At 38.2% G+C, this 25,695-nt stretch overlaps 3 protein-coding genes across 6 annotated transcripts in view; 1 reads left to right on the top strand and 2 right to left on the bottom strand.

Annotated features, from left to right (window-relative positions):
• The window catches only part of LOC117992375 (HEAT repeat-containing protein 5B), a 47,463-nt gene extending 27,015 nt beyond the window's left edge, over window positions 1-20,448 (top strand). For 2 of the 3 annotated variants that reach the window (XM_069505866.1, XM_069505864.1), the window contains exons 30-40: window positions 148-312; window positions 649-747; window positions 1,247-1,370; window positions 1,582-1,733; window positions 1,953-2,249; window positions 2,748-2,957; window positions 3,601-3,740; window positions 4,815-5,025; window positions 5,396-5,410; window positions 16,980-17,125; window positions 17,763-20,448. In XM_069505866.1, coding sequence (XP_069361967.1) covers window positions 148-312; window positions 649-747; window positions 1,247-1,370; window positions 1,582-1,733; window positions 1,953-2,249; window positions 2,748-2,957; window positions 3,601-3,740; window positions 4,815-5,025; window positions 5,396-5,410; window positions 16,980-17,125; window positions 17,763-17,939 — 1,736 coding nt within the window. In that variant the 3' untranslated portion in view covers window positions 17,940-20,448. The remainder of the gene's footprint in view (window positions 1-147; window positions 313-648; window positions 748-1,246; window positions 1,371-1,581; window positions 1,734-1,952; window positions 2,250-2,747; window positions 2,958-3,600; window positions 3,741-4,814; window positions 5,026-5,395; window positions 5,411-16,979; window positions 17,126-17,762) is intronic. The other variant, XM_069505865.1, reaches the window with a different exon arrangement.
• LOC138403846 (uncharacterized) lies at window positions 7,502-16,731 on the bottom strand. 2 transcript variants are annotated; one of them, XM_069505893.1, is made up of 5 exons: window positions 15,958-16,731; window positions 13,792-13,885; window positions 13,629-13,727; window positions 13,376-13,513; window positions 7,502-12,618 (listed from the first exon to the last, which is right to left on the bottom strand). In XM_069505893.1, the coding sequence occupies exons 1-5, from the start codon at window positions 15,986-15,988 to the stop codon at window positions 10,299-10,301; spliced, it is 2,682 nt and encodes an 893-aa protein (XP_069361994.1). In that variant the 5' UTR covers window positions 15,989-16,731; the 3' UTR covers window positions 7,502-10,298. The 2 variants fall into 2 exon arrangements, with proteins under 2 accessions (XP_069361994.1, XP_069361993.1); XM_069505892.1 differs by having other exon boundaries at window positions 13,792-16,731.
• Window positions 20,449-21,073: 625 nt separating the features above from the next.
• The window catches only part of Trmt61 (tRNA methyltransferase 61), a 79,146-nt gene continuing 74,524 nt past the window's right edge, over window positions 21,074-25,695 (bottom strand). Inside the window, exons 6-8 of the mRNA XM_034980326.2 lie at window positions 21,730-21,859; window positions 21,437-21,528; window positions 21,074-21,144 (exon numbers count right to left, since the gene is read on the bottom strand). Of these exons, the coding sequence (XP_034836217.2) occupies window positions 21,130-21,144; window positions 21,437-21,528; window positions 21,730-21,859 (237 nt within the window). The 3' untranslated portion in view covers window positions 21,074-21,129. The remainder of the gene's footprint in view (window positions 21,145-21,436; window positions 21,529-21,729; window positions 21,860-25,695) is intronic.

The raw sequence follows: 25,695 nt of genomic DNA, 5'->3' as shown, positions 1-25,695 counted from the left end.
CACTAGGTGGACGGACGAAATCAGACGAGTCGCAGGAAGCCGCTGGTTCCAGGCGGCGCAAGACCGTGGCGTGTGGAAGTCCCTACAAGAGACCTATGTCCAGCAGTGGACGTCTATTGGTTGATGATGATGATGATATTGTTCCAGAGTTTGCGTCTCAACTGCCGCACGGAGGCGGTGCGTTTTACTCCGCAGAGACGGCAGAAGCGTCGCGGGCGCACTACGCGCGCGCTTGGCCCTCCCTATTGTATGCCGCTGCGTTACGGTTCAACGCTAATATTGCTAACTCCAGCCAAGCCGCTGAAAACTCAGGTAACATTGGAATTTAAGTAATATGCTTGAAATTTTACGGATATTACAAAATGTTGTGCTACATGCAAATGTTGTGTTTCTGCTACATTATTATTTATATTCATTATCATCGGTGCCATCATCAAATTAAAGTTACGCGGGGATCCTCTTTGACGTTGCCCGAAACATGCAACATTTCTCATTACGACGTCATTAGATTTCGGTTACATTTAGGTCTTTTCAGTATACTAACTCGTCATAGCAATTTATGTGGCCAAACGAATTCTCTGGATTTCTCTGGAATTTTATTTAAATTTCTATTTCTGTTTGTTGATGCCTGTAACCCCTTTATTTTAGAGAAACCCGACAGTAACGTTGATAATAGAAATAACAAGACCGAGAATGGAAATTGTGAATTTTTCGAACCTATCGATGAAAAATTCCATCTTTTATTTGGTAAGTAAAATTTTACATCAATTTACGAATTACAGGGTGTAACCACAACGCAACGCTAGCAAAAACTTAGCGTTATTGTTAGGTATACTACCTAAACACAATCCAATACCAATAACCATTTGCCTCGTTTTGTACTTTTAGTGATTTAGAATTTTTCAAACGCGCAATGTATAGCGTGCAAAACTCGGGTCAATGCCCCGCCTATGACGCGGCATTGACTCCGAGTGACTTACTTTCCCAATGTTCGTTAACCTCTAGCGTCAGTCAGATGCTTTATTTGTAATTTATCGTAAACTTTCACAAAATTATAGGATTTTTTAATAGTTTTTTCGCGTTTTTTTTGTTGTTGTATAATATCAGTAATCATCAGTACCACCTGTCTTCGTTTTTGCCAGCGTTCTGGTTACACCCTATATAATAAATAATCATAAACAATGTAGTTTTATACTACTCTAGTTTCAAATTGTTATACTATCATGTTAAATAGTATTTTCTTTAGGTATTTGTATGGAAGCGCTGTGTGCCCAGCGCGATATGAGTACCGAAAATACAATAACAGTTCTGCTGTCGTTGGTCACTCTACTGGATGCTCCTGAGAATAGAGCTAGATTGCTTAAAGACAGGTAACATTACTTGTATCATTCTAAACAAGAGCGGTTCTTATTATGGCAGCTTTTTACACCACTGCAAAACGCAAAGGAATGAACTTCATAAGTCTATATTATACATATCTTACACCCGGCTATACTCACGTGTTTAGTCGACGCTAGCCCGACTAGTTTCAAGAGAGAGTGTTAAAATGACGAGTTAGTACGAACTGTAAAACTTTTACAGAGCATTGGCCATAGAACTGTGTCAGATCATTCACCGCACGGGGCTCACGCAGGAGAGCGTGGAGGCGTTACTGTTGGCGGCTGACGCGCTGCAGCCCGTGGTCGCGGCCGCCAGGGAACAGTTGAGGCGAGCTATGCAGGACAAGATAAAGGGTTAGTAGCGTTACTTTTAGCTTGTATCATGATATTAACCCATCTGTCTACATGTTACGGTTCATGAGATACAGCCCGTTGACAGACAGACAGATAGACAGACGGACGAACATACGGACGGACAGCGAAGGCTCAGTAATAGGGTCCCGTTGGCACCCTTTGAGACGGAAGCCTAAAAATGATAGTGGTACCTATAAAATGTTTGTCTTCTTATTTCAGAACTAGCACCAAACGAACCAACAGAAAGCATACCCCAATCAGTCCTAGAAGTAGTCCACACTTTAGGAGAAGGTGGCCCCACGGGAGACTTGCCCCCAGGGAAATCCCTAGTGTTCGCCTGTTTGGAAGTGTGTGTCTGTTTGATTGTTCGGCGGCTGCCTTCCTTAAGTCCGTTGAAGCAGGAAGGACGGGTAGGGGTTATAGGGGTCCGAAAGGGGTTGGGAGTCCATGGAGACACGTTGTTGATCAAGAGTTTGGCTTCTATGTCGGATTTGACTACGCTTACTAGTCCTCAAGGTTAGTGATACAATTTGGTTTGTTATTACAAATACAGTTTTTCAAAATATTGCCGTTTAAATAATATACGCTTAAAAGTATAAGTAACGAATAGAACAAACATTATTTTTTATTCGATTTTGATTTTATTAATTCCTGAATGGATCTCGGAATATATTTTGAAATTGCAATTTCTTCACAGCATTTTGCTTATAAAAACATTGACAAAAATGATGTCCAAATCCAAGACAGCTGATGCTTTTTATGAAAAAATCAATATGGGTGTCAGTCCAAGGTCTGTCGGGGTGCTGATTAAGAAAATATCTTCATTTATAAATCCAGGATGGCGGACTCAGATACTTTACATCAGTCTGCTACAGACAATTACAATAACGATGAATACGTTTTTCTTACATAATCGGGGGGCTAGTTTGATTTTTTTACCTTGTATAGAAGACACGCATCCATGTTTTTGATGAATGAAGTAATAAACATAATTTATTTTACCACTCGCAATAGGTGCCCTATCACTTCTACCAACAATACTGTACCTCGCCACGGAGATCCTGCGCGAGAGTAAGGGTGACCCCATACTGGTGGACGCGGGGATCCTCCTGTTGCAGCAGGCGGCGGAATGCAAGGCGGTGCGCGTGCACCCCGAGACGTGTGAACAACATGCCTTACTGCTACAGAGCACGCTCGGTACACTTGTGGACAGAGTCAAGTCGGGTAAGTACAGTACCCGGCAGGAAATATTGAACATCGACCTTTAGAAATAGCGGTTTCGTAGAGCGTTGTCTCTGTCGTTGAGACCGACAAAACGTCACATAGGTATGAGTGACAGAGACAATGCTCTACAAAGTCGAAACCTCTTTTTAATAGTTGATGTACAGTATTTCCTGCCGGCTACTGTATCTGTTATCCATCCCAAATAATTCGATAATAGAGTTAATGTTTTTCTCTAAATTAAAATACAATAATGCCCATTCAAATATGAACAAATGTAGTGTCTTCAAGATCTTTGTATCACCATTAAATCAAATCCTATCTGTTAAATGATATCATCAGAATATTTTGTAGAAAAATTAACGAAAACGGTTTCCGCATTTCAGATATATTAACAAAAAAAATTACAATATTATGAAGTTTGGTTCAGCTAGAAAGTAAAAAGGGTCTTTATAGGCTTAATAAAACAGTCAGTTTCAGATTTTTTTATCCTAAAATTCATGAAACTTATTGAGAAATTATGTTTTTATTTTAGCTTTAATAAAAAAATTAAAGTACAGCGCTTCGTGAGACTACTGTCCATGCTTTACACTTCTTTCGCATGACGTAAGCAGCGGATCCGTGTAAACATTTTTTTTATTGACAGAAGAGGCAGATCAGCGTATAGACAATGTGACGGGCGCGCGTGCGATGGCGGCCATATTGGCTCGAGCTGCGCCCGCGCCGCCCTTGCATTATCCCTGCATCAACCACTTCCGACAGTGCCTCGATACCAGAGACCACGAGGTTAGTATATACATCAGAATCTGATCATGAATAATGTAAGGAGTAAGGACCCCAGATGAAAATGAAAAATGAAAATGAAAAATCCTATCACAATGTAAAGGATTATTTAAATGATAAGTAAGCTTGGGAATGAGTTTCTTAACGGCTATGTGATAGTTCTAATAAGTTAAATAATTTTGTAAAGTGGTGATAGTAAAAAGAATATCCGGCTGAGTTTGTTATGGGCTCTTCTCTGACCTGGGCGCGTTTGGAACCCTCGTAGCTTTAGTTTTAAGTTTGCGTAATAATTTTATTATCACCACTAGGTATATCTTACAAATCCAACATCTTGACTATCAAAAAAAAATTATTACCTATTTTGAATAAATCATTTGACTTTGACTTTGATGGGTACGAAACTGGTCGGACATATTCTGATATAATTTTGCTTGAGTTTTATGATCACTATCGTCGTCAGCCTATAGACGTCTATTACTAGATCTTTTGTAGGGACTACTTGTACACGCCGCAGTCGTGAGCTGCCTGGATTCAGCGGCTCCCTGTGATTTGTTGGATGTTGTCTGTCCACCTAGGGGAGGGTCTTCCAACGCTGCGCTTTCCGATGCGAGGTCGCCAATCTAGCACTTTAGGACTCCAATGTCTATTGGTTTTGTCCATTGCCTATTGCTTCGCAACTTGTTGAGCGATGTTGGTTATTTTGATTTTCTTACTTTTCCTCTCATACGTATATCATGATCGACCCATCGCCGGCTCACTACAGAGCACTGGTCTCCTCTCGAAGTAAGAAGGGTTTTGGCCATAGTCTACGACGCTGGCCATATGCGGATTGGTAGACTTCACACACCTTTGAGAACATTATGGAAAACTCTCAGGCATGCAGGTTTCCTCACGATTTTTTCCTTGACCGTTAAAGCAAGTGATATTTAATTGCTTAAAACGCACATAACTTCGAAAAGTTAGAGGTGCGTGCCCGGGATCGAACACCCGACCTCCGATTAGAAGGCGGACGTCCTAACCATTAGGCTATCACAGCTTACCAAACAAACGTATATACGTTTGATTTATTTCTTACAGGTGTTCGCGTCATGCTGCACGGTGCTCCGCAGCGTGTGGTCACGCAGCGCGCCCGCGGAGTGCGTGTCGTGGTGGGCGCGCGCACTCGCCGCGCGCGTCGTCGCGCGAGCCGCCGCGGCGCGCCACGCCACCGACGCGCAGCACGTGAAGGCGGCCGTCGCTGCGGTTACCGCGCTTGATGAACTGGTGGACGCTGCGCCGGATGCCGCGCGTAAGTGTTACGACTATTTGTATAATATGATCCATTCATTTATCAGTCTGACCATACGCAAAGAATTTGGCTGCAGTATGATCCCAAGAAAATTCGTACCATTTTGTAAGTAATAGAAAAATTCTTGGAAATGAGGAAAGGTACGACGTAAAGAGCTGCGTCCGCTGGTACATGGGTGATTTGGAGAGCGCGCCTCCAGATATTGTTGTTCTCATTTTTAAAAAAACCTTGAGCGATGTAATTTTTTTCGTGATCTGTCATCTATGGTATATCAATATTTTTTGTAAACTTATCAGTTTACCTATTCTCGTTTATATTGACTTATCGTAAACCTTAGAGAATAATTATTATGTCTTTTTCTTTCCAATAGAGGATCCTCACAAAGGTGAGAACACCACACAATATGTTATATTCCTATATATTTTATTATTTATTGTATTATCCAATAATAATAATAATAATATAAGGATGTAGCATTTTTTTTAAATGAACATCAGTACCGTTATTATGAATGCGAAAGTGTGTTTGTTTGTTGGTTTGTCCTTCAATCACGTCGCAACAGAGCAACGGATTGACGTGATTTTTTGCATGGGTATAGTGAAAGACCTGGAGAGTAACATAGGCCCGGAAAATCAAAGAGTTCCCACGGGATTAAAAAAAAACCAAATACCATGCGGACGAAGTCGTGGGCATCAGCTAGTATTACAATAAAACCCAAAGCTAGCCTTATCTAATTACTTTACAAATCATGCCCGCGTGGAATGGTGCCAAGAGTACTGGCTGCATTTCCGCGCTGGACAGCAATCTATATAATATTTTGTTCCTGAGGCATGAGGGTGTGTCAACCGGCCTCATTTATTGATTGGGTCCAATATAACTGTCATACTGCATGCATCTTTCAAATTAGCGTAATCTCTCTCAAGCCAAAGCCCTAATCGGAGGTCGGGGGTTCGATCCCGGGCACCCACCTCTAACTTTTCGGAGTTATGTGCGTTTTAAGTAATTAAGAATCCGGCGAACGCCGCCTGCAACTCAAACTCGAGGCGCATACAAAAACGGTCGGTTATAGCGCTGTCTCAGTTTGGCAGTTTGGCGGTCTCCGCTGTACCTACAATAATACATGTGTGAGTGCACGACTCATTTTCAGTCATCTTATTATAATTACCTAGGTTATTTTTGCGTTAGGTAGGTAAGTACTTTTATATGTAATTTTATTTACCTAGGTTCTTTTTGCGTTAGGTAGGTAAGTAAGTACTTTTTGTAATTTTTTCTACAAGGTGTAGGTAAGTAAGTAAGTATATCGATATTAGGAATTGTATTTCTATTTACCTAGAAAAATACGCCATATTGTGTTTAGGTACCTACTGCCTCTGAGAATATACAAATTGTGAGCTAGGTATGATAGAAATAAAAAAGATCGGCCAAGTACGAGGCAGACTCGTGCACCGAGGGTTCCGTACTACAGGAGAACTAAAACGTTTCGTTTAGGTTTATTGCTAATATCAAAAAAACTATGCTAGTTAGGGCATTGGTTTTATTTTTCCTGATATATTATATAAACCTCTATTGACCATAATTATTTCAGATTTTTCGATTTGTAAACTTCGGAGATAGGGGGAAAAGCTGACTGACTGACTAACTGAATGACTGACTGACTGATCTATCAACGCAAAGCTCAAACTACTGGGCGGATCGAGCTGAAATTTGGCAGGAAGATTGCTATTATGACGTCGACATCCGCTAAGAAACGATTTTTGAGAATTCAACTCCTAAGGGGGTAAAATAGGGGTTTGAAGTTTGTGTAGTCCACGCGGACGAATTCGCGGCAATAAGCTAGTATACTTGTATAAATAAAAATGAATGTATGGTAGGTAGGTATCTACTTACGGGCATAACTTCATAACGATTGCACCATAGCTGTGATAGCCTAGTGATATAGATAGATAGTCGGGGGTTCGATCCCGGGCACGCACCTCTAACTTCTCGGAGTTATGTGCGTTTTATGTAATTAAACATCACTTGCCGGTGAAGGAAAATATCGTGAGGAAACCTGCATGACAGAGAGTTCTCCATAATGATCTCAAAGGCGTGTGAAGTCTGCCAATACGCACTTGGCCAGCGTGGTAGACTATGGCCTAAAACCCTTGTCACTCTGAGAGGAGACACGTGCTCTGTATAAAAATTGGATAGATAGGTACCTAATTATTTTTTTGTGTTCGTTATAGTCAGGACAGGGAGGGTTTGTATGAAAAAAAATTCCACGGGAAAAGACAGTTCCGCGAGACGCGGACGAAGTCGCGGGCAACAGCTAGTATTTTATAGAAGTATCTAGGTACTTTACTTACTACTTCAAAATCTATTCGCGATTTTAGTAGTCATGTAGGGTGACCATATCGGCTGAACAGTATTCGACAATAATGGTAGGTAATGAAAATACACAATGTAGGGGGCCTACATCGACACTAAACAAACAAAGTCAAATTCAAATAATTTATTCAGAGTAGATAAGTACTATTATACACTTTTACATTGTCAATATATTTTGTTGGATTTGTAAGATAATGTAATGGTGATCAATGATATAATTAATTACGTAAACATAAAACTAAAGCTACAAGAGTTCCAAACGTGCACAGGTCTGAGAAGAGCCTACAACAAACTCAGCCGGGTATTTTGTATAATATTATCACTACTTTATAAATTAAACTTATTAGAACTATCAAAGCTTTAAAACTCATTCCCAAGCTTTCTTATCATTTAAATAATCCTTTACGTTGTAAGTAGTAGGATTTTTCAATAAGTTTACGTTGTATGAAAACTTTGAACTTGTTGTGGGAATAGGATATATTTTTATTCAAGTAAACTTTTACAAGTTCTTTGAATCGTCCAAATAATTTACCACTCGTTCGGTGTGCCGTTCCTACCAAGAAGAACCAGCAAGAAATTCGGCGGTTGCTCTTTTCAAGGGTTCAATCACACTAATATTATAAAAGCGAAAGTTTGTGTATGTGTGTGTATATGTTTGTATGTTTGTTACTCTTTCACGCAAAAACTACTGAACGGATTTGGCTGAAATTTGGAATGTGCTTAGATTATACTCCGGATTAACACATAGGCTACTTTTATCCCGGAAAATCAAAGAGTTCCCACGGGATTTTTAAGAAACCCTGTATCGACGCGAACGAAGTCGCGGGCATCTTTTTTACAATAATATTATGCCATACTGTACGAGCAATTGCAGCCGTGCGCATTGCTGGAGCGAGGCAAATCCATGCTTTTTTAACATTTACATAATCTTAGATTGTATAATATGCTTTTTGTGTAAAGGCAAGTCTAAAATTGACTGTGGAATCTATATTATACTTATAATAAAACTGTAACAGGTCAAATTCTGTACATAGAAGATATTTAGAAAATTTTTTTGGAGGGCACACTATGATCAATAATTTTTAAAACTCTAATTCCACGCGGACGAAGTCGCGGGAATCAGCTAGTTTTATTATAAAATATTACACTTATTTACACAAATGACTTTTCCACTTTCCTCAGGCGGAGCCGAAGCGTAGGAGTTGCGAGCCTATTACGGTTTCTAGTTTGCCTGTCGTGAAAATCACCGATTTTTGTAACTGAGAATGTTTTGTCGTAGGTACAAAAATTATATTATTGTAAATATATTGAGAAGCTACTGTAAGAATAATTTTTCTCGTACGAAATCGCGCGGGCTTAAATTATAAATTACACGTATTGCCCTTATGTTTTGTAATTCGAAATTTGAAAAGATTCCGTAAGACATAATAATGCAATAATGAAAATAAGCAAAATATACAATTTTTGCAATTTCCACGTCAGTTCCTATCGAATGTTTCCAACAGCGTGAGAAACAGAGCTGAGTTTATCAGCAAGTGTTGATATAAAGGCGTTCCATTGAAGCTTTTCCTCTAACGTTATCCCCACGAACACGGTGGTCTCCTCTAAATTAGTATAATTTGTCGTTTGGGTATTGGGCAGTGCGAATTCAACACACTTAGTTCTCGTTGCATTTAAAAGTAAACAGTAAAGCAGTAAGTGATCTGCGTTATGGCATTATTTAAATAATTAGAAATATGGTAAATCGTTTATATATACCGAGAACATGAAGGGACCTAAGATAGAGCCTTGAGGAACACCCATTTGTGAGGCTGATCCGGATGACTTCACATCATTTACACATACGGTTTGTTACGATCACTCAAAGACGCTATTAGGCTGAGCGCATTTTTTTTGATTCCATAGCGGCTCAATTTAGCTAAGAAAGTCTTGTGCTCAACGCAATCGAACGATTAGACAAATCACACAAAATTCCAATGGCATTCTGTGAGTTCTCCCATGCATCAAATATAAGCATTGTGCCTGCATCGATTGTTGATCGACCTATAGATCGTGACATCTCGGAGCTTATTATAAAAACTTGTCACTGGTGGAAGCAATTGATCTTTGATTTTTTTTCGAAACATTTAAAAAATGAAATGAAATTTATTTATGTCATATAGGACATCATGTGCCATTTATGATAAGTCAAGACTCTACCACCGGTTTGGAAAGAGGCTTCTACTGAGAAGAGCCGGCAAGAAACTCAGTAGTTGCTCTTTTTAAAAAGAAACAAAACAAAATATTACAATATTAATCAAATATGCAGTACATGAGCCAATATAATTATTACACTACCTTGTGGGCTGCTGGACGCAAAACTGACCGTTTCCATGCAACCTTGTCATTTAGAAGTTCGTCAACTATATAATATGTGACTTAGCAAATGTTGTTTGACACAGAGTTTAAATCTATGCAACGGCAAATCTTAGAACTCTTTCAGAATCATGTTATAAAAGCGTATACTCGACCCCACAAAGGATATATGTACTTTGTGTAGACGATATGACGCTGTAACTAGCTTATGACAATTTCTGGTATGTTGATTGTGTGTAGCACTTAAAAAAATTAATGTTCTGCCTAATAAAGATTACGTTATTGCAAATGTATTGAGAAGGCACTGTGAGTATGCCAATCTCTTTTAACTTTTCACGCCGGGATTCGCGAGACCCGAGCTTATAAATAGATCGAATGGCTCTTTTCTGCAATATAAAAATAATGTGTGAATAAGTATCAGAATATCAATGTTAACAACAACCTCAATTAAACAACGTAAGTTGCTGACTAACCTAAGAGTGAATAGGCATCTTCTAGGCAAGCGCGCTCCAACTTAGACCTCATTATTTCATCATCATTATCATTCATCATCATCTGTCCCTGATAGGTAGATTTCTTGGCAAACGAGGATCTATTAACTCAGGCAAGATACATTTAAAATAAAATTCATCCAGTTTCGAGACAATAGAATTCCAGAAATCATTATTTTTCTCTATTTTTTCATACACCAATCCTAGAGGTGTCCAGACAATAAATATACAATACTTACGTTGCGTTATTTGAAGTTGCCCTTGAATTTGATAATAGTAGTTATGGTTACGTTTTAATTTAATATTATCCAAATTGCTATCGTTTGTGCAAAATGTAATTTTTTTTTGATCAATTGCTTCCACTGGTGACAAGTTTGATGCACTCGAAGGACACTTAATTTCTACGATAGTGTCATCACCTACCAAACCATCTGGACTTGCTCCGAGATACGGACGTTTTTCGTCGATAAACAATCCACATGGCTCGATTTGAAGGCCTAAAACTTTCTCAGCGTCTTTTACCGCTACGGGCTCATTTTCGCTCCCGTATTTTGTCGCATCGTTACCTTTGAATTTATTGTATAACAATTGTTTTACTACATTTTTACATGACGTCGCGGGTCTGAGTTTGCAGACTTGACCAAAAAATGATGCAGTCAGCCGAATTTTCCTTTCTTTCAGCCATTCTTGGTTGGCTCCTTGACCTATGGTCTTGGTTTGAATTTTATTACGATTAGACGCGCTTTGGGTCAAGTCCAGCAAAAACTCTTCTTTTTTTTTATTAAAAATGTCGCTCTCGAGATCTGCCTCTTTTTCCATATTTCCGTAGTGCTCGTCTGCGAGAGCGACATTTCTTTTCCTACGCTTTGTAATTCTACTTGTGTCAGCCGTCCTTTTATTTTTACATTCATTTCGCTTTAGGTATTTCATAGGAATTTCAGTAGCATTTGCCAGCGTTTTTACTAAATTTCCTGTATTTTGTTTAGCTGCTGCTGCGTAGCACCTCATTTCGTAAGAACCACGTAGACAATAATTGACTCTTTTTCCGCCAATGAATTTGGCAATTATCGAATTGAATTGCTCTGCAATATTATTCGTTTGAGCCATTAGAAGACTTTCCACATTTGTCACAATAAGGCTCAAAGCAGCAAATAGGTCGTACCATAAGCCACATTTCTTCATTTCTGGGACAAAATTTTCGCCAATTACTCCTTTGCAAAAATAAGGTTTGCACTTTTCATGATCACCGAATACATGACACGGACTATTCAGCAAATCTTGTTTTAGATTGTTTAATTTTTGCTCTTTTGTCACATTTGGTAATTTAGATGTGTGATCAACAGCACCTTTTATGGCCTTTCGTAAGCGCAAGATATTTAAATCTAGAGTTTTTCGTAATCTTACAGGAACCAAACCAAATTTATTTTCGGTCTTTTTGGTCAAATTTTTTAATTTTGAGCAATAATTTCGTAGCAAATGATTGCTGCATTCAATTTTATTTATTGACGTGCAATGACCATATGGCAAAGATTCGTTGAGAGCGCTAGTAACACTGCTATCACCATCACCGATTAGCGTTTTATATTTGATTTTATGCATGTCTATACTGCATTTAAAGCCTTCTACAATGCCATCTGCTTCCATAGCCGTTGAGCTTTTTGACCAGTTTTTAAAGCACCGGTGTTCTTTCGGGACGGTATTTTTATTTTTGGCTAAAGCACATACACAACAATATGCATTTCTGATTCCCAAAAATAATACTTTTTTGGTTTCAAAACCAATTATACAGGATACTCCAGATAATGAATTATAATTAGTCCTGTATGATCGTTTGGCCCATGAACCGTCTACTACCACTGTAATGTAAGGAATTCCGTCAGGATCCACATGACCTTTAGCGATGGCTATTTCTCTTTCTTCTTTGCCGGCTTGGTACATACTTTCCAAAGCAATATCTTTAATTATATCGCCAAAGATAATGTTTTCTTTAATAAAAAGTTTATCGGACATGCAAGGCATATCAACGTGTGCACAAAATTCATCCAACTGCGCAAATCCATTACCAGAAGTAACGATACCATGAACAACATGCTGATTTATTTCACGCCCGGATCTATCGCTTTTTATAATTACTTTTTCCCCACACATTTGACAATCAAATTTAAAACATGCATACATTCCTTGTCGATTCTCGCTTACAAATTTAAAATCTTTAAAAGTACAATTAAATGGACTATGATCTATAGACGACAATTGTTCAAATAAATATGCGACATCGATCAATCTTCGTCCGTTTAGCTTTGGAACTTCGATTACTTCATTATTTTCTTTTTCTACTATAAGTGACTCAGTAGTTGTCGTGCTTGTTGGTGTTAAATTCCTGCAAGCATAAAACAGGAATAAATGCATCGCCAAAACAGATATTGCGCATACTGGGTGCGTTTTATGTCTATCGTAATTATTAGTATGTTGTTCCGTCCTTGTAACACTCATGAAGAATTTTCCACTCACAGAATAAGTAAATCCATACTAATATTATAAATGCGAAAGTGTGGTCTGTCTGTTTGTCTGTCTGTCTGCTAGCTTTTCACGGCTCATCCGTTCAACCAATTTGGACGAAATTTGGTATAGATATAGCTTGCATCCTGGGGAAGGACTAATTCTAAGTTCACTACAATGTAAACTGCGGTTGCCGAAAAACATCCTTACTAATATTATAAATGCGAAAGTGTGTCTGTCTGTCTGTCTGCTAGATTTGCACGGCTCACCCGTTCAACCGATTTTGATGAAATTTGGTTTATAGATAGCTTGCATCCCGGGGAAGGATATAGGCTACTTTTTATCCCGGAAAATTGAAGAAGTCCCACGGGATTTTAAAAACCTTAATCCACGGGGGCGCAGCCACGGGTATCACCTAGTTTAAAAAAAAATGAAATTTCAATAAGATGTGAAACACGTAAAATAATAACATTAAAGTATATTGCGCATGCACGATAGCACGAGCCCAGTCTGCGAGTTCCTAAATAGTATTTCTATGTTTGGGAAATTTTGTGCGTAATAGTATATTATATTTTCTGACTTCGTGTGCAAAAACGTATCCAAAGCAGAGATCAGCCTAAAAGTAATTGACTATGTACCTGCTAAACGACTGATTGATTTGTTCAATGTTCATGAACTGCTCTGACTCGAGATCAATGACAGGTTCAACGCTTGCTGGTACATTTATTTCAGCCGTTGTTGTAATTTCAATGCCACCTGGCTCAAGCGAAGAAGATCTGGATAATTATAATAGAGTATAAATTAATTAATTAATTAAAACACATCATCATGATATAACGCTATTCTTAGGATATAATGCATATTATACTAGTATTATGATTTGCTACCTACCTACTGGCTTTCTGCTCATTCATTATTGATTCGATTAGTATTCCTTCACGTCGAGGTGGCACTGATGTAGCATTCGAATTTTCAGTATGTTGTTTTGATCTAAAAAAATATTTTAACATTTGAGCTAAGTAGGTATAATAAACTTACATATTCATTTACTCACCCCTTAGGACGCGTATTTTCTTTAAACTTTTTCGTCCATCTCCTTTTTCTGGGAACTGATGGCCATAAGCGTCTTTTACTTGATTTCCGAGGTCCTGTTAATATTTTTTCAATACAGTTGTTAAACATGGCGTATGCTAAAGATTGCAAAAGATGTAAATTGTGAAACAAGAGTGGAAAGTCGGGCTTTTGAATGACAATTCATTTGCAATAACCTACTTTCCACTCTTGTATCACAATTTACTATTGCAGATTATTATAAAATCGATAACTACGATCGATTCCTCCTTTCCAAAGGAGAACTCCATGTGAATTGCTTCTGCCATTAAAATATTGGCAAGTTAGCAGGTTCAAATTAGGGTTGACCGCTAAAATATAGGCATAAACCAAAAAAAGTCCAGTTAAAATCCGGATCGAACCCAAAAAGCTATAATGCTAAAATATAAAATGCAAAAAGCTAAAATGTATAAATGTCCGAACAAATTCGGTCGTATGGGGACCCTGGGCAAACAGAAAATTATAAAAATACTAGGGGATGCCCGCGGCTTCGCCCGCGTGGATTAAGGTTTTTAAAATCCCGTGGGAACTCTTTTATTTTCTGGGATAAAAAGTAGCCTATATCCTTCCCCGGGATGCAAGCTATCTATAAACCAAATTTCATCAAAATCGGTTGAACGGGTGAGCCGTGCAAATCTAGCAGACAGACAGACAGACACACTTTCGCATTTATAATATTAGTAAGGATGTTTTTCGGCAACCGCAGTTTACATTGTAGTGAACTTAGAATCTTGGTTGGAAAAGAAATTACAGAATTGCTATGTAGGCAAGTAACGCCTGTGTGCAATCAATACCCTGGCGCCATCGATGTACTAAAGCTTAGTACACACACACAGTAATAGTTTCACCAGTGGCCAAAAATCCCCAGCGTCGGCCTTTTAGGCCAGCTACAAAGTACAATTAATCATCACCACAAAAACAACCGTAAACGCGAGCGAGGCGAGCGCAATTTTTTTATATTTTTAAATAATAGAAAGAAATCTCAGAAATAAATTAAATAATAAACTCAAAAAAAAAATTAAAATACCCGACTTCCAAAACCACTACAAAGTAAAAAAAAATTTTGTTTCTACACCTGTATGTATGTTGAACTCGGGCAAGCTTCACGCTTTGATTTCCAGTTTCATTTATTATGGTTGCCTGACTTCAACATACATACAGGTGTAGAAATAAAAATTATTTTGTTACTTTGTAGTGGTTCTTGAAGTCGGTTTTTTAAATAATATGTTTTTATTTGAAGTTTTTTAGTGTAAGTAATAATATTTGCTTGGTAGTAGTACCTACGTAAAATATCAATTCACCAGCAAAACTTTCTAAATCCACATGGCTTAGGAGTTCAGTACCTTGCAGCGTCAGGATTGAAGAGTTGGTACTCGGAACTCAATGACGGAGCCTATGCATTTACAATATTATTTCACCAGGAACAGTACCTGAATCTCTGTGGTTTAGGAGTGCTGTACCCTGCATCATCAGGTTAGAGGAGTTTGGATTTGGAGTGTAGGTCATAAAGGCGTTGCTTGATACCTAAAATATCAATTCACCATCAAAAATTCCCGAATCCTCACGGCTTAGTAGGTACCTATTATAAAACGATCACGAATTACGCACCATATTATGTAGGTACCATGGCACCATAGGTAAAGCCGTCTCTGCAGGTAGTACCTACCTACATTGCACCTACTTTACTTAGGTAGCTATGGTACCTAGCTATCTAAAGATAAATACAAAACAAACTTACCCATACATACCTCACCTATACTACTATAGGTACTTGTAGTTCAATTTACAATGTATTTTGAGCTAGGTACTAGATAGGTACCTACTTTAAAAATATGAAAATAATTTATGTAAATTATGTAAGATACGTTGAAGACGTTGGGGTATCAAGGTGCTGTAATGGCGACCTCGCACCGGAAAGCGCAACGTTGGAAGACCCCCCACTAGGTGGACGGACGACATCAGGCGAGTTGCAGGGATCCGCTGGATTCAGGCGGCGCAAGACCGTGGCGTGTGGAAGTCCCTACAAGAGACCTATGTCCAGCAGTGGACGTCTATCGGTTGTTGATGATGATGATAATGATGTAAGATAGGTAGGTAGGTAGGTACTTACTGTGAGATACATCCCTTCGTTCAGAGTCCATTTCAGCAACCAAGTTAACAAAATATCAATGTCCGTAAAATAAAGCAAAAGTCGTGGGTAAGTCGGTAGGTATGTATGAAGGTTACTTGATTCCAAATTACAATTACAAATCTAAATCCCAGTCACATCACATGAGCTACTCTGTGTCCCAGTCAGTAGCATAGGTCAGTAGGTAGTGTCCAAAACTGGATAAAATTATAGTATTATTAATCGTCACGAGTAAACTAGCCTCAAGTAAATATTACCGTGCCTCAAGCCGCCACAAATGTCTACTATAAATACGATACGACATACACCATCGCCGGCAACGTGTATTTACACGGCGCGTTAGTGTGGGTGAGCACACATCGGCACCATGCTTAATGCGACAGCACTACATCGTTTACAAATTTGTAATGCATTTGGTCTAAGTTCCGTGAATTTCAAAAATGATGAATGAAAACTTGTTGTGTTTATCACTTCGTATTGTTATTCTATAACTTAACAATATAAGCTGTGGTATGTAATAATTGGTACCTAAGATATCGTTGATTTTAATATGAAACAAGAAGGAAGAAAACATGTCGTTTATGTCGTAAAAATATGCAAAACGCAATTCGCTTACATTTTTTTTTAGAAAAGTATTTTGAAAATATGTTTACGTCGGTCCCTAGGTAAATACAATTTGAATCCAAATAACCGCATAATACGGTGGAGATATTTTTGAATTTCAAATTATTTTGTTATTACGTTTGTATGGGCAATTCATCCTCCGCTGGGCTCTTAAATATCACTTGCTTTAACGGTGAAGGAAAACATCGTGAGGAAACCTGCATGTCTGAGAGTTCTCCATAATGTTCTCAAAGGTGTGTGAAATCTACCAATCTACACATGGCCAACGTAGTAGACTATGGACAAAACCCTTTTCATCCTGAGAGGAGACCCGTGCTCTGTAGTGAGCCGGCTATGGGTTGATCATGATGATGAATACAGAAACTGTTATCATTTACCAGGTATCCAAATGCTCTGGATCCTAGTGCCGATAGTGATCTCCTACTTACGCGAGTCTTCGGAGCTCCCTCGCGCGCCCGCGCACGTCCGCACGCTACACGAGTTCGCATTACACTGGCTAATGCGTGTCGGCCCTAAGCATCCGCAGGTGAGTTTAAATTATTGTCTTTCTTTCGCGTGAATATTATGTTGTTGATATCTTTGTTACCTAAAAATTTCCTTGATGTCCAACCGCTTGACCGTCTCGGAAGCCCTTAAGAGCCCGCTTCTTCGAAGCGTCAATTCGTTGGCGGGTGGAGCCTAAAATAGTCCTGTTTCCATAAATGACGGAAAAAACGTTATATTATGTGCGTGTCACTCTTTCCCTCTAAGCGGACCTCACACCGAGAGAGGCAGGGTGAATGAACTTTGCTTGAGATACAAGATTTTTTGTGAATTTGTGAAAAATTGAACTTGTGAAGTGAAAATTTCAAATCTACTTACACTTAAAACAAAGACAGAGCTATATCTGTCACATAAATCTGTCTCGTTTTAACTCAATCTTAAGTCAGCAAAGTCAAAGTGCGCTCTATAGGTCTTAGCCTTAGATCCCTAACTCGAACTCGCGATGTGATTTCGCATAGCACATGCGAAATCACATAGTCACATGCACAATCAATAGAGCTTGGTTCACAAAAAAGTGAATCTCTGGCCTAACATTGTAATATTTGAGAAGAACTGTTCTAGCGGAGCTATGAACCTAGTGATATTTTTATCAATAATCCAACATAATATATTGTCACCAGGAGTTCAAAACAATGATGCAACAGTCATCGGAACTGCGTACGAAGCTCGAAAACGCAGTCAAAGCGAACCAAGCCAACCGCAACGCGCGACGGTCAGCGTCCACGCGGCCCGCCTTCGACACTCGCCCCGCTAAACCCGCTATAGAACTTAAGACAGACTTTAGCGACTTTAGGTAAACGTGTAAAAAATATAATATGCGTAAGTGTTGAAATCAGAAAAAATCGATATTGGTCATTGGCAAAGTATAGCCTGATATTGGTACTGATTCTGAACACAACCTAATTTTAGAGTATTCGCATGATCTTCTTACTAATGTAATATGAAAAGGACAGACGCAGTTTGACAGTTTTGAATTTAATTTTTAGATGGTAAAACCCGTGATTATAGCGCACAGTCGCGAGCCTACTGTTTAAATTTGCAGGGTGCACTAAAATTTTGAGTCTTTAAATGTAAAGTTCATGTTCTGTCCCTTTTTAGCATTGTTAAAAATAAAACGATGCAGATACTCTAAATTTAGTTTAGAGAAAGACAACGGAATCGGTGCCATTGTCCATTGGCAAATATAAATGAAGTATGTAAATCCGTGCTGACCGATCACCTCGCAAAACTTACTAGAGAACTTAAGACAAATTTTAGCGACTTTAGGTAAACGAATTAAAAGTATAATATACGCGTAAGTGTTAAAATAAGGTTAAGATTGATAATGATCATTGGCAAAGTTTAGACCGATATTGGTCATTGATAAAATAATAGAAGTGAACTATACAATTGCGCTGACCAGCGCCTCGCTAAACCTAATAAGATTTTAGCGACTTCAGGTAAACTAACTAAAAGTATAGCGTAAGTAGTAACAGTCGCTTCAGTACTGAGTGAACATACATATCACAAATTTCGTCACTGGCAGTAAGCGAAACCGTGGCCTAGTGGTCAAGGCATCGGGCGCGAACCCAGAAGATTCAGGTTCGATTCCTGCCGGTTACGCAATTTTTGATATGTATTTAAAATTATATAGCGTAAATGTTAAAATAAACTTAGACCGATATTGGTCATTGACAAATCAAGTCTAAAAACAAGTAAACCAGATTAATCTCACCGTATGGCCTGAATTAAGATAAAACTAAGATTTAGGAGATTTCAGTTAAAAAGTACTAAAGTAAGTATATGATATTATTTTGTATTAATTAGACAATTTATGTACGCAATAAAATTATTTGAAGATATTCGAAGTGAAACCAATGATGTTTGGCGACTATTAAAGATTTCTTCAAATTCTTTCTTTTGTCAAAAATATTTTATTTGAGCACTAAAATAAAAAAAATTTTTTTTAAGATTTTTAATGAGAGCCTCTAAAGTCTACCAATTTCATTATTTCCATTTCTCATCAGATAATTTCATACCTTGAAAAGGAAATGTGCATTTTTTTTTAAATTATTTGATAACATATCCGCGGCTTTTCTAAAAAACATGAAACAATTATTTACTTAGAAATGATCAATTTTTTGCCCAAAGGTATTTAGAGGTCACTTGATATACCCCATCCGCGGAAAGGAGTTAACATAGCGCTGTTTCAGTTACTTAATCTCATACAAACGATAGAGACAAAAATCTCAGCGGGCGTTAACCTTTTTGAGGCACCAACCAATCACAAACATGTTTTCAAAAAACATTCGACATTTTCGAAATTCAATTGGAAAATGTTTTCAAAAAAACATTCGAAATTCAAGTTTCGTTTGTGATTGGTTGGTGTCTCAAAATGGTTAGGGCCCACTGAGATTTTTGTCTCTATCATTTGTATGGGATTACGTTACAGAGAGAGTGCTATACTAACTTCTTTCAGAGGATAGAGGTACTTGACCTCTCCTACAACCCAATATAAGGTTTGTAGCAGACGTGATGTTTCACAGAGATCCTGTATAGGAGAAAAAATAGGTAACTGTGATAGAATTTTAAAATTGTGAAATGCCAAACTTTGTTGTTGTATACGACTGTTTATTGATATATATTATTCATCCACTGCCTTAAACTTTCAATGATTTAGGGCTAATGCACACTACGTTGCGTTTTCGCACTGCAGATGAAGACATTTTCCGCATTTATTTGACTGTGGCCTAATAGTATAAGTTAGCAAAATCTGCGTGAGAAACGGATTTTCTCGAACGTATGAAATTTTAAAAATCCAAATGGTGTAACTATATGAGTAAAATTTACTCATTATGAAATTCTTTTTGTGATTGTATATTGGTTGAGAGAGAAAAGCACTAGTGAATCCATTAAAGCGCTTGGAAATATCCGTAGGCTATTTTTTTTTGAGTTTAATATTAAAAATTCTGTATTTTAAGTTCGTTGTAATAGTTTTATTAAATCATTCCAAAATACGAACTCTGTGTGCACTAGTCCTAACCAGCGTAGTATATTATGATGTTCCGAACGAAGTCCGAGTTTTCTTACAGACTACCGTTTTTAATCAGTTGCATCTTTACATAATATTATATAAATTGATAAAAATATATAACTTATAGTAAGCATAATAATATTTATAATAACTAGAAATACGAATTTAAAGGCGGTTGTCTAGATTGGGCCTTCTATTATAATATTATTATATTCTAGTATTTTTAAGACAGACTATATTATTGTAAATTAATTTAAGACAATATTTAATAACAAAATAAGTGTTACTAAATCCATGTTTGTTTTATTTACTTACTTTACCTACTTTGATAGCTGTGATGGCGTAGTGGTTCGATAGTGGTTGGTATTCGGCGATTCGATCCCAGACACGAAGCTCTAACCTTTCGAATGTGCGTCTAAGAATTTAATATCACTTCCTTCACAGACCACCACCTATAGACGACTGGCTGGACACCCCCGATCGCCAAGCTTAGGCAGTTGCTTAGCATAAAAGTTGGCCCACGCCCGTTCGGTACCCTCATTCCGCACATGGCCTTGATTACGTGTCAAGAGTCCACCAATCACAACAGCATTCTCCCCTGTCCCTCGCCAACATTTTACGGGTTGTTTTGATGCCTTGTATATGCGTACTCTTGAGGTTGAATTCTCTGTGACTTGCTTTAACGGTGAAGGAAAACACCTGCATAGCTGAGAGTTCTCCATAATGTTCTCATAGGTGTGTAAACTTTACCAATTCGCACTAGACCAGCATGGCAGACTATGTCCTAAACCCTACACCATAGATTATCTACTATATACCCTACACCTTTCTCACTTAAAAAGGAGATTCGTGCACAGTAGCAAACCAGCGTGGGTTACCCTTCTATATTATGGTAAATAAATTTTTAATGAGAAAAATAAAGAATTATTCGTTGTAAAAATTTATTTCAATGATACAATAATAATTATTATTATTTACAAGTTGTTATCGTCTACTGCCATTGGGGCTAATTCTGAGCACAACCTAATATTAGAGTATTCGCATGCTCTTCTTACTAATGTAATATGAAAAGGACAGACACAGTTTGACAGTTTTAAATTAAATTTTTAGATGGTAAAACCCGTGATTTTAGCACGCACTCCCGAACCTACTGTTTAAATTTGTATTGTGCACTAAAATTTAGAGTCTTTAAATGTGAAAGTCATGTTCTGTTCCTTTTTTAGCATTAGCAAAAAGAAAAGGATGCAGATACTCTAAATTTAGTTTAGAGAGAGACTAGAGAATCGGGGCCATTGTCTCTTCTGAATTACTCTTCATGCCTTCTCCATTTCGGGTTTCTTTAGTATTTTCCGCTTTTGTCGGTTTTATTTTCCCTGCAATATTAAAAAAAAACATTTTTATTTCTATCTCGCTAGTCGCTACAGTTTATACAACTTCATATTGATTTCAAATTTAAATAAATTATTAACGACTGACTACTACTAAGTACACCCACGAGCTAGAAAATATTGTACATCGACCTTTAGAAAGAGATAGCGGTTTCGTGGTAAAAGGTAAAGAAAGAGTAAACTCACTTCGCCTAAAACTTGGTGGCAGAGTGGCGACAGTGAGGTAGCCAGTGTGCCCCGGAGTGCTGGCGGGCCATGCTCCCACCACGTAGCTCTTTTCACTACTTGGTTTCTCCTCCACGGGGTTTTTTGATTCCTGAAACAAAAATTAAACATTAAAGCAATACCAACTACTTATCTATCTATTACTTTTTTACTAAAACTAACTAGAACTAACCGGGCTAGAAATTAGTCTGGCTATAACGTCGACTAAAACACGTGAGTAGGTAAAGCCGGGTGTGAGATAAGTATATGGAAATCACTCGCGATAGTTTAAACGCTAAAATACTTTTTTACTGTCGGTATTGCCACGTACTTACATAGGGATCTTAGGAGAAGTTAAAATTACTGAACTTTAATTCTAATCATGCTAATTAGTAATTCTATTCGCGTTTCAGCTGTTTTGAAAAATCACTACCCATATTATAAATGCGAAAGTGTGATTGTTTCTTGGTTTGTTAGTTTGTCCTTCAATCACGTTGCAACAGAGCAACGGATCGGCGTGATTCTTTGCATGGGTATAGTTTAAGACCTGGAGAGTGACATACCTAGGCTACTTTTTATACCGGAAAGTCAAAGAGTTCCCACGACATTTTTTAAACCCTAAATCCACGCGTACGAAGTTGCGGGCATCAACTTGTAGGTAATATTTGCCTCTGCTCTCATGTGATTATAGGACTTCAGAAAAGTGAAGAAAAATGAGTTTTTATTTAAGTACCCACTTATTTCTTTATTTATCAATATGACATCGTCTTCTCTATACATAATTATTATGTACAAGACTTCGTCCGCGTGGATTTAGATTTTGAAAATCTGATTACCGATTCTGATTTTTGAACTTTGATTTTCTGGAATGAAAAGTAGACGTCCGTCTCCATCCGGGATGCAAGCTGTCTCTGTGCCTTTCGCAAAATCGGTTAAGCAGATGGACCGTGAAAAGGTAACAGATAGACTGGCAGACAGACACACTTTCTCATACGGATCTTTTTTATTTATGTATCAACCTTAAATAAGACTAGCTGATTCCCGTGACTTTGTCCGCGTGGATTAAAGGTTTTGAAAATCCCATAAGAACTCTTTGATTTTCTGGGATAAAAAGTAGCCTATGTCTTTCCCCGGGATGCAAGCAATGTGGCTAATTCCGTTGTACACAATCTCTAAACTAAACTAAAATGGCATGTCAATCTGGCATGGCAATCTATTGCTATCCCTTTCATAATGTTGCCTGCGGAAAAGGATAGCACTAGACTTAGACATGTTAATTTAGTTTAGAGATTGTGTACAAGAGAATCGGCCCCATTATCTGTCTATGTCACTCCCCAGATCTTCAACTATACCCATGCAAAAAACCACGTAAACCCGTTGCTCTGTTGGGACGTGATTGATGGACAAACCAACAAAACACACTTGCATTTAAAATAGTGTTTCCATTCGGCATATCAAAGACACTGTATAGAAGTAGAAGCGGGTGTTAACAAAGACCTCTAATTATGTACAATAGCAGCTGAATGTGCGCAAATGAAAGGGGGTAAAGTCGCCGAGTGCGCCTCTGTCATTATAATATGAGCTTTGGCGCCACCGACCGCGAGAGTTACAATTGCAACATAGGTATTGCATGGTTAATGCAGAGGTAACAGGCTCAACATAAATAGGCAGAATACCGACGTACAAAAAAATCTTTATACATGTTTCTAAATGCAATTTATCTTGTTTATGACTTATCACGAGTACCTACCTATTCATTAACGATTTTTAAACCCTCTAGTCTGAATTTATGTCCAAAAAAAATTGTTCAATCGCTTGGTGTTAAGGTTTTGCTGTTAAAATGTTTCAGATAAGACCCACGGCCGAACCTTAAATTTTAAAAAGATGATAATATTTTCTTAAACATGACTACTGTTGGGTCAAATTGTGGCGAATTCCGTGCGGGTGGCAGAAAACGATATAGGTAGGTACCCTACTCACATTGATTTTGTCACAGAAATTGTATGAACGAGTTCTATCTGGCGTGGAGTCGCATACCTCATTCGCGCTTTTTCGCGTCGCATATTTCGGGCAGGATTCGCCTAAAGAGTAAAGTAGGTAGCTAAATATACTTTGACCAAAGCCTTAAAGTTCAGAGGTCCCAAGTTTTTCTACTTAAATAGGTATAATATTTCGGCAAACAAGATATGGTAGATTAGGTAAGTAGATACGATACCTACCTATCACTTTCCACCAGGTATGATTGCGATCAAATCCGGAATCATAAAAAAATGACAGCCAACTGTCTGAAGCGAGGATCTAATCACAATTAGAAACCTGTAATTTTGTTATGTAAACAGTTATTCGATAAGCAGTCGCTATTAGCGAGTAATTACAGTGTTATTAGAGCCGATGCCGTCATCTCATCACCTGTTGAGCGTTGAGCGACGGGACTGTTCGAGGGGGACTCGCTATAGGTATCGTTCGCATCTGCCAAAGTACAAGCTCGCTCGGTCAGAAAAATATACCTAATGAGATTGAAGTTTTCGCAAATAATCTTTTCATTTCATTAATTTTATCATTATCTACATACACAGTACACTGTCGTTACAGGGAGTCCTAATGCGACAGTGTACTCTAAGCTATCGTATACCTACTATATATATTATACGTAACATACAACCCACTTTGCTATTTTTGTGAGCTCACTCAGAGAGCTACAAAATATCTGTTTTTTCGGCTATGAGGTGTTGGGTGCCTGAATGCAATACCAGAGTATACAGATTGTCAGTGACATATACACGATATTCAGTATTTCTCCTAATAAGCAGATTTCCTCAGATTTTTCTTAAGAATTTATGAGGTCAATGTACAACAATTTGCCTACCTGCCTAGGATTTTAAAAATTTTACCCAAAATCTCTAGGTGAGTTTTTGCCTGCATTAGCAACTAAGCGACGTGGTGTTTAAGTTACATTTTCGTTCGACCGCAAAATTACAGAACTCCCTACATGAAACGCTCTTCAGTCGTGTTAGAGCGGCGTTCGGCGAGGTGACCGCGTTGCTCTATGCCTGTTAAATGTGTAAGATCAACAGACGCGGGCGCATAACGCATTACACACCTGCCCGGTACGTGCTTGATGGCGCGAGACTGACGTGTGAACAAATGCTTTACACTATTTTATAAATTACCCTCAAGTTACAACTAAGCTAAGTGTAATGGGGGAATAATGCTGGACAACCCAGGTTTTCTCTCACAATCAACATGGATATTGACCCCACATGATCGACCCTTGGGTTGCCCCGCTGGCTGGAGCACACTATATTTTGGGAATTGGATTTCAAAGTCTAATCTTATCATTATTAAATGCGAAAACGACGTGTTTGTTTGATGATTTGTCCTTCAATCACGCTGCAATGGAACGGCGGATCAACGTGGTCGACGTGACGTTTTGTACGAAGATAGTTAAAGACCTGGAGTGTATCATTGGCTACTTTATATCCCGAACAATAGACGAGTTCCCACGAGATATTTAAAAGTCTAAATCCACGCACATCACCTTGTTTCTTACAGTAGGGTCTTGGACTGTAGTAATAAAATGATGTGATTTTTTTGTATAGCGGTAGTTTATGGACCTAGAATTCATTATTAAAGATAAATATTTAAAAAAAAATGGAATTTTCGTTTGTTTAAACATAATTAATTATTAACTTCACGCTGTACGGAAAGCAATTGATGACTTTACAAAGCGTAAATGACAAATATTTTTACACAGAAGTAGCTTGAATCCTGGAGACGGACAAGGATATTTGTTTGACAGACGGACACTTTTTCTATTAGAATATTAGTATGGAAGTATGGATCACGCGAATGTACCTCTCCAAGGGGGTCAGGGCGCAGTTATTATCGATGTCACGGATGGGGGCCCGACGCTGCATAGCATCTCGCCCTGTCGTCCAAATAAAGCCA

This window comes from Maniola hyperantus, chromosome 21 (assembly GCF_902806685.2).
Source record: "Maniola hyperantus chromosome 21, iAphHyp1.2, whole genome shotgun sequence".
Classification (NCBI taxonomy): Eukaryota; Metazoa; Arthropoda; class Insecta; order Lepidoptera; family Nymphalidae; genus Maniola; species Maniola hyperantus.
The sequence above is the reverse complement of the archived record's forward strand: the minus strand, read 5'-3'. Positions and strand labels throughout refer to the sequence as shown.

Excerpts from the sequence above, each read along its gene's own strand:
- LOC138403846 (XM_069505892.1), bottom strand. The coding sequence starts at position 13,919 with ATGTTTAACAACTGTATTGAAAAAATATTAACAGGACCTCGGAAATCA. Across the intron at positions 13,514-13,628 it reads AATGAGCAGAAAGCCAGTAG|ATCTTCTTCGCTTGAGCCAG; the intron begins GTAGGTAGCAAA and ends ATAATTATCCAG. Across the intron at positions 12,619-13,375 it reads ATCAATCAGTCGTTTAGCAG|GAATTTAACACCAACAAGCA; the intron begins GTACATAGTCAA and ends TTATGCTTGCAG.